General features: G+C 42.4%; 1 protein-coding gene across 1 annotated transcript in view; it reads right to left on the reverse strand.

Annotated features, from left to right (window-relative positions):
• The window catches only part of LOC107187891 (protein rhomboid-like), a 9,635-nt gene extending 5,098 nt beyond the window's left edge, over positions 1–4,537 (reverse strand). Inside the window, exon 1 of the mRNA XM_015576077.1 lies at positions 4,283–4,537. Coding sequence (XP_015431563.1) covers positions 4,283–4,537 — 255 coding nt within the window. The remainder of the gene's footprint in view (positions 1–4,282) is intronic.
• Between the last annotated feature and the right edge of the window lie 5,033 nt (positions 4,538–9,570).

Genomic DNA, 9,570 nt, shown 5'->3' on the forward strand with positions numbered 1-9,570 from the left:
CGCTTTTGGGCGGCCTTTCATGGCCATCCATTTCGACGTCACGGCTTTTACGGACCCGCCAGCCGAGGTTTCCAGTCTGGTTTCGCGCTTAACGTGGGCCTTTATGCTTGCCATCTTGGAGAAAACGTCGGTATCCACGCGAAAATTCTGGCCACTGACGGCAATAAAGAATTTTCATATTGCACTCCCAGCTCTCTCTCCCTATGTGCCAAGCCACTTTTGTTTCTATCTATGGTACCGTTTCCACGGTGAGCAAAAGTGCTTCGGTTCACTGTAAAATTTCTAAATGTATCTCCGCATGTAATGTTTGGATCTTACAAAGTTAAATTGAAAGCAAAGAAAATAAAATAACTAGAATACGGTAGCATCCACTTTGGGAACCTATGATTTATATGTACACACACCGATCGACCCAGCCGGTTTACCATCGTGAAATCTGAATCGCACACCTGAACCACTTGTAATCGATCACGTTTCTCGGCAAGAGTTACGTATGATGTTTATATGGCTAGTGGGTGGACCACTTGACTAACAACCCTCCCTGTTTTGGATCTCGTTTCATCGCTGCCAGTAGATCGACAATTTGTGAATTGCAACATTTTATGTGTGTATCGATTATTATTAATCTTAACAATAATTCCATAAGATTATGGTAAGATAATAAGGATATTACCTTGAAGGTGAAGGAAGAACTTTGGTTGATTAGCGGTACTATAAAGTGACAGTTTTTATTTTTAAATTATTTATCATTATCGCTATTTTTATTTCATCGGATGATCAACATTTTTTATTTTGGATTATTTATTTAATTACGTGCCTATATCGTCGATTTTACCGTGATCTGTGAATCGGACTGGAATAAATTTCCGCTATGCGGTGACGATAATCCCTCAATCGGGAGGATCGACAAAACGGACGTCAAAACATCGACGAGGCATCAATTTTTTCCGGCCGGATCCGCGATTTTCGTCGGTGCGAATAATTGTCAACGGGACACCTGTCGTTATCAAACGACCTTTTATTGATTTTTTTTTCACACGAACGACCCTATCTCCAACACGCGACTGCGGGATCACTCTCGACCCGTCGATGAAAGTGGTATTAACTTCGAATAATCAGACATTCCAAGAACATCTTTTACATTAGGAACGGATACAAAGCTGTTTTCGATTAAAAAACTTTCTGTGTCTGTGATATAACTATTGGTATCGTATTAAGTATATTTCATTTGAGAAATTTCATTCAAGAGCCGTGATTTTACTATTTAATCTATATCTATTATACGAAACGAATTGTTCAAGTATATAAGAATTACTTTAATTTTTGAGGTGGCAGTTATAAGAACACTGGAATTGTTCGCAGATTTCAATGAATTATTAATTATTAATTGATTCCTTATATATGTCGTTTGAAACTGAGACAATTTTTAGAATAAAAGATATAAACAATAAAAATTTCTCATTCATCCATAATCGAATCACCTGTCTAGAAATACAAAATAAACCCTTCACTCCATCACAAGTTTTACACTCTAACAGAGAAAATTCGATGGCTAGTATGGCACACGATTCAAAGAATTTTCCAGGCAATCGTGGTCCTCGGGATTGTTTCGATTAAACTCGAGAAAGATGAACGGCACAGCGGTGATCGTTACCGCGAGAGGATCGAGGCACCGTGGGTCTCGTCTATGGGGCGTATCTCGACGTTTCATTAGCCCGTGGAACGTTTATTGTCGTTTTACTATCCCCTCCCCTCCTGTTACATTTTCCCGCAATTTTAAGTTCGGCCATTCGAGATTGGACGCATTCTACGGTGCCACAACGACGCCCGAAACTTCGAGGCAATTATTATCTTTTCGAGCTGACCTGGGGCAGTTCGCGCGATCTTGGGCGATCAAAGGGCAGACGATTTTCCAGGGATCCTATGAACGATGGAACGTTTCACCTTTTCCTGCCTGACTTAATCTTCATCGTTCTAGATATTATTTTGAATTTATCAGGCTGCATGGCTAGTATTACACCTCTACGATTGGCGTAATAAGCGTGGTTCCGTTCAATAAATTTCAACCGCATTCTACGATATTTTTTGCTCGAATTATACGTTTAAGGTACGCAAAAAAATCTTCGTACAAACTTCAACAATACTTTCAGAATTATTTGAATATAGAAAATACAATTTCAATCGATTTCCACACAATTTACATCTTCCAAGAAATTTCCCTTACGATCCCTAAAAATATCACCCTATAAACTACCCTGGAAACCACTTTTCATCAATCATTTCTCCATCGAACTCCCCCCGAAACGTCTCCTCAAACACGCTTTCTCCGTTTTACACCACACGGGCCCGTCTCATGGATCACGCTTTCGAATTTCCCGCCGTAAATAAAAGAGCTATTAACTCGTGGTTCCCGACGACTCGCTGCGAAGTCTACCCCGTAAAAACCACAGCTGAAAACGGCAATTGGAGCCGATTCTCGGACGGACTTGGAAAACTTTCCCGTGTGATTTATTAGGGAACCCTCTAACGAGCCATATTTACGGTGGCTCTGGTCGGGTAGACCGCTACTTTTGATTTATCGCGTTCGTTATCCTATCTCTCACGATATTACCGGGGAAACCCCGCCGATTATAACCGCGGCTGGGTAGTATGGGTTCGGACTTTTCGACGGGAAAGAGAAAGGGAGTCTACCAGCAACCACGTAACCGGATACTCAGCCCGTTTCCGCTATCTCAGCGTTTCATTAAAACCCCTCTGGATGCATTATCATTCGTTTGATCGCGGGAAACTGGACGGCCGTGCAGACAGCGATTAGTTCCGGCTCTTTTCGACGAATCGTTGGAAATCTGTTCTCCCGCGTGTGTGTTACAGGAAAGAATTCCCCTGTTGAACCTTCCGCGTCGAGTATGGTTTCTGACTTAATCGAGGCGACTTTATGTGGTCAAGCCTCCTTCACGTTAATCAAGTTAGTTAACTGCAAGTTATGTATGTTGACTCCATGCTGCTTGAATTCAAGTAAGTTGACTCCAAGTCGCTTGAATTCAAAGTTCCGTAGATATAACCGATCGGTAGTAAATAGTACAATACAGACAACAAATTTTTTGAATAATAAACATTAATTTGAGCAGTAGAGAACAACCTTCTCTGGGAATTACTATCGAGGAATCGTGGGGATTTGTCGGAGAACGTCTCCTCTCCTTCTTTGCCCTCCGTTCTTACTCTGTTATTTTTTTCGTTCTCGTTCCTTTTACTTTTTTCACTTTTTCCTACGTCCCCGATACCCCGAGAGCACGAGTTTCTTGAAATACCAGTACGACGTTCGTTCGTGAACTCGTGCATATAATTGAGAGAGAGAGAAAGAAGATCCCTCAACCCCCACATCTCTCCGCGACGCATTAGTCCGACTAATGGGAAATCTTTCGGGCTCCTGTTCACAGAATCCCTGTGTCTTCGCGCCGTGTGCACTCTCTTCGCCGTCAGAAGTTTCTCTTCAAAGCTGATACTTGGTATGCAGGATCGATTGAGTCGAGGCAGAATGGGTCGAGAAGACAGTATGTGCGTGTGTCTGTGTGTTTCTGTGTGTTTTGTGATGCTAGTTTATTAACCCTGTTTCCATCGAACAGTCGAGACGATAGAGACCCATATTACCGGAAATTCATCTTACAAAGGAACTTTGGTAACCGAAAAATTCTGATTTTTTTCTGGAATTTTACAGGTTTGTAGAGGAGTATTTTCAAAGGACAACAGTGTTCACTGTAATCGAAATTAAATTGTATCTGTAAATGCTCGCTAATTCCGCTGACGCGTCTAATCGACCGGAAAATTCAATTCGAACGGACAATTTCAATCTGCCATCGATTAAATTCACGTCACTCCAATTTCCCCGCACTTACAAATCATCGAAATAGCCCAATTAGTATCTTCACAAAATAAATCTTTCTCACCCAAAGTGTGCTAATAAAAAAGGTTTCCTTCTTTCTTAAAAAAGAAGAACAGTTACTTTCCTTCTGTTCGTCTCGAAAAGTATACTGTAGACATATGTTGCCAAGGGTTACCCTGCTGAGTGACCTTCAGAAAGTTTCAATTATCAAATGTTGTTCATTAAAAAGTTATTAAGAGAACAATGATACCATTTTCTGGAACTGTCTCTAACCAACCCTGAATAAGTTTTTTTTCTTAAACCAACTACGATCAGTATAATGCTTCAAGAAAAAATCGTAACTCTCCGTGTTGAATATTCGTTTTTCGACTTCGAAGAACGAAATAAATGCTGAAGGCTCACCTCGACGATGCTGATGCAGATCATAAGGTAGGGCGGTCGTATCCGGAAATTCGGCTTCCTGGGCGGCGTCGGATGCCTCGGTGTCGGCCTGGGCGTGTCCTCGTCAACCCTCGTCTTTTTGCACACGGACGTGACGATGATCGGCGATTCCGGGGAGTAAGGCGAGCCGGGACCGGAGTACGTCGTGTCCGTGCAGTCCGACGAGATGGTCGACAGTGTCGGTGAGTTCTCCAGTAGAGCCGCCTCGACGTCCATCTTGGCCTACCTGGGAACGAAGAAGAAAGAAAAAAAAGATACAGAAAAATTCTCGTTAACCTTCCGAGAGTTCGAGTAGCGCTCCTCCTGTCGTTGGATAATTTTTCGCGTTAACAATTGCCGTTCCAGAGGACAGGATGAGTGTAAAAGAATTCATTGATTGTTGAAAGGTGCTCCTGAATTGTTTTGGGGATTGTCTGGACTAATCGTTTCGTGGATCTACTTAGTATTTTATTTTGTTGCATCGTTTAGAGAATATTAACGATTTGCAGGGTTTATCTTAAGATCGTAAACTCAGAGCGAACTGTGTTTATAGCATGGACATAACTAAAATCTAAAATCTCCAATCATTCCTCCTTCGAAGGAAAACTCTGTCCCCGTTGCTAACCAAAATCACGAAAGGATCACTCTCTGTATTTATCGCGGCGATCTCCTCCTCGTCATTCACGGACGGTAACGTTTTCGGTGCTTCATCCCCCTCCGTTTGTCACCCACGGATTACCGTAAAATGCTTCTTCGATGAACAGCGGGATAAAAAAAGGAACGTCGCAAGGGCGATGGGGCCTATAAAAGCAGAAATGTAATCTACGGGAGCGACGGTGCAGGGTTTCAAGAAGGCGCTCGCAAGAGGAAGAAACGTCGACCTCGTGGACAGGAGACAACTAAAAAGGAAGAAGAAGAAGGGCATGAAACGAAGGGTGTAGAAGAAGAAGCACATGAAGCGAAAATGGAAGAAGAAGGGTGGTGAAGAAACGAGTTAACGACGTTCGGGGGGCCGGAATATTAATTAAACGGTCCTCTTTAGCAGCTGAAACGAACGATTAAAAAGAGAATCAACGATTAAACGGGGCACCAGGCGGCGAAGGAACGGAATCCATAATTAGCGCAAAGAGGTTTCTCGGCCATCCTCTACGGCCCCTCTCTCCGAGCCATTACACACGTATGGTTCGCCTATACTCACTCTACCCGCACTTTACTGCCCGCGGAAGGGTGGGCATTAATTTGCATGCGGTTTAAGGTACACGAGCCCTCCCACCAGCGCGTGGAACGTGGCCCATAGACCGAATATTCTTGACAAACCGAACCCGAACCGACCGCGAAATGGATACGCACCTTAAGATATTATATATGTCTGACCACTGCCAACCTATTCCACTTATCTCGACACAGCGCGTTCAATGTGCTTGGCCCGACAGTTGCAAACCTATTCTACTTGCATGGCCGTACTGTCATTATTCTACTTGCCCACCAAACGTATTCTACTTGTCTGACCATAGTGGATACATTCTACTTGCCCGCCACTCGCAAGGTTATTCTACTTGTCTGGCCAACTAAAAAAACACAGTTCAAAACTCAAGTTGTAGTGGATGAATTTTTACCGATTTTTCACCACTATGCATCCACATTTCTCAACGACCAAAGGATTTCTTAGTTAGCTAGCCTCAAAATGAAAAAAAAAACACTCCACTCGATGCGCATTCATCGGAGCTGCGGACACGAAGTACAGGGTAAGACGTACGCGTAGTACAAGTCGAGTGGTCGAGGCAGGAAAATCTGGACAGAGAATGTCTGTGTCCTGGAGAAAACGGGCAGAGCGCAGGATGCCAGAAGCGAGAGGAACGGAACTTTCGGACCGGGTCAATCCCGGCTGACCCTCCCTCTCCCCTTTGTCCGCTTCGGGGACACGGGGCTTTGTTCAGCCCGTGTTTTCGTGCCAGCATAGAATTCGCCTGTGAATTATTGGGGCTCGTCGAGTTCAGGGGTACTAGTTTCTCTGTCTCTCTACCTTGGTGCACACGACCGACACGAAATTGAGGACACCCACGAAACCTGAAGGTGGTTTCGAGACGAATCGATCAACCCTGGCTGCTCCAGATTTCGCTCGTTCCCACCGGTGTGAATATCGAGAAATGTACAACAGATTTTTCGGATGCAAAATGGGCCACCATATGGTGGGAAATTAAAAGAAACTGACTTAACGGCGCCAGTGAGCGTTTTTCCAGAATTGATCGTCCATTTCTGGAGTCTTTATACAGAACAACCTCCCATTAAGTCTTTAGCTCAACAATCTCTGCTTTCTCATTTTTCCAACGCTCCTACGAAAATGATACCGATACGAGCAGAATTCAGGAACGTTTTTCACGGTTGAACGGCGACGTCACAGATCGACAGCCTGGCCGAGGTCGATCACAGACTCGTCATCGTACGCAGGAACACGATCTCTACATGCGGGCACAGAGCCGTTATTGTTCTTCGCCTGGGAGAGGCCTTAATTACGCCGCTCCTCGTATATATGGACGCATTTGATTTCCGTGGCAGTCAGCCGGAGACGGTGGGGCAGCCCGTTACGTTAATTACGGACGGACAGGTATGTACACACACGCACACACACCGATTTCGCCGGACACGTCAATGGTTCATTAAGCAGCCGGCCGTCGACTCCAACTTTCCTACCCTTCCCATGATTCATGACCGCCGCCGCGCCACCTTATACCATCTACCCCTGTCCGTCTGACGTTCAACTTCGGTGAGAGTTACTCTCGAGGTGTTTTTAACGATTAATCTATTTGGACGTACCGTATTCGGTGCAGTTCGGTGAAAAAATAATTGATCGAAGTTTATGCTTAACGCTAGGACTACCAGCATTGAATGTATATTAAATTACATTGTATAATATAGTAATATACATAATACATAGTACGATTTAACGTAATATAGGAATATACAATGTGTAGTAAATTAGAAGCCAATGTAAATTTCGTCTAAAGCATTATTATAATTTCAGTAATCCTATAATAAGAAATCCGTCATTTTGACGGGTTTGGTAGTTCTAGTGTTAAGTTTCGCATTGTCTATAACATCGTAATTTCCAGATGCTGCTACAGTATTCGTTTTTTCTCCGAGAATTTCACTTCGAAGAAAGAGTCCCCAGAGTGCCGCGAAGAACTACGAACACGCGGGTCATTAATTACTCGCGGAACGGATTTGGGGTAGGTGGGGGTGGCTTGACTAGCGGGGCTACACAACGATTGGCTCATTAATTTTCAGCGACGTTCCCATCGACTTTCTGTCACGTGGTCTTGCCACTCTCCGAAATCCGTATCCGCGTCGGACCAATGCGGACCACAAATCAAAATCGCAACCGGCTAAATAATTTCATAGTATAATACGTCACTCGTGTTCGCGCTACTCAATGTCATGTTAACATTTCCATTCTTCATCATCGTTATTCTGTTATTTTTTTTTTTTTAATAAAGGGATATTCCAACGATTTATGAGCATACATCGATAACAGATATGAGGGGAAGAAATTACTAATCGGAGCTGCGAAACTCTTCCGTATCCGTGGTGAACAGAACGTGGTTTGCAAGGTTCGATTTAACCCTTTGACTTTACTTTGCAACGGTGCAACGCTCAGTTTCAAAGTGCATCGATTCGTCCCAATTTATATCAAAATTTTATCGGGAAGGATTCGTAGTTTCACTGATTTGAAGTAGATATCTACGTTTTTGGTGGAGAAATTCAAGTATTCTCTCCAAGCATAAATAAAAAAGGTAAAAACAATAGGTCTATTTAATATCGATATTTTCGATTTCAAAATAACAAGATAAGTACAACATATATATCAATCTCGTAAATTTGAAATAACGATTCACGGGGCTGGGCATTAAAAGGTTAACAGTTAAGGGTTCTCGATGTAACGAATGTCTGTGTTTGTTTATTTTTTTCTCGTCGAGGAACAAACTCGGAATCGGTGGTTAGCCTAATCCGCTCGTATTTCCCGGGCCGATTAAACGAGCAACGTTTCTCGAGATAACACCGATAATGATTAATCACGGCGGACCGATAAATCGTTCGCGCGAATAACCGATTAAATAAACGGGGCCAGTGGACGGTGGGAAGAGCGACCATCTCCCGATTAATTTTTGCGTCCCGTGCTCGTGTACATCCGACGATGCTTCGAGGGGAACCAACATTTTCCGTGTCGCTCCTCCACTCCAAGGGAACTTTGTGACCGGAAAACTGCTGAATAAATGTACCACTTTTTTGTTTCTTTCACTCATTTTTTTTTACTTTCCCACTCTGTTCGTGATTTCCAACCTTTCTGTACTGGTTTTTTTCTAATGAATTAACGGGGATTCGATAGGCTGCTTGATTTTTTTTTTAACAGACCCGTCAAAACAGCAACCGTTCGGATTAGACCCAGTTTTTTTTCTGAACAAAATACAAGCCGCCACGAGCCAAAGGTCTTTTTAAATATTTATTTTTTTAATCATCCAGTTGATATTGTTACTTGGCAGTACCTCTAACAGAGCAAATAAAATTGTCTTGGATCTAACTTCTACATTTCAATAAATAGAAAGTGCAATTTTTCTGCTAATTCATTGTGAAATTCTGTCAGGAATTCGTTTATTTCACGAATATTTCATTTATTAGTATACGTTGTCTATCGTAAATGTGAACGCCCGCAAAATATGGCAGTAAAAAGTTTTCGTGAAGATTAAAGATGAAGTTCACTTTCGGACAACAAAGAAATTTTTAGTAAATGGAACAAATCTGTGACATACATTGACTTCTGTAAATTGGTCTATGAAAATTTAAATTTAGTAAATTTATGGATATTTAATTTACATAAATAGCGGCGATCTATCCATAAACGTCCAACAGTCTACCGATCAACGAACATACTACCACTATCATATCCTTCATTCGTGAACTCAATCGACCAGTTCATGGCGACCCTATGGCGCGCGTACCAGCGGTGGCACGTACGAAAATTTTCCTGGCACGTGAACCATTCACCGGCGATATCATTTTATACACTTATAAATTATTCCGATTTTGTCTTTAAATTGTTATAACTACACTAAATTGTTATAAAATCCTTAGTCCAGTTATAACATATACAAATAAAATTTTGTTTCACGCGAAATAAACCAGATACAATTCTGCAATAATAAATCTTCCCATAAAATATCACTTATAAATTTTTGCTACGCACGCATAGAAAGGTTCGCCGCCATAGTACCAGT

The sequence above is a fragment of the Dufourea novaeangliae genome, unplaced genomic scaffold, assembly GCF_001272555.1.
Source record: "Dufourea novaeangliae isolate 0120121106 unplaced genomic scaffold, ASM127255v1 scaffold112, whole genome shotgun sequence".
Taxonomy (NCBI): domain Eukaryota; kingdom Metazoa; phylum Arthropoda; class Insecta; order Hymenoptera; family Halictidae; genus Dufourea; species Dufourea novaeangliae.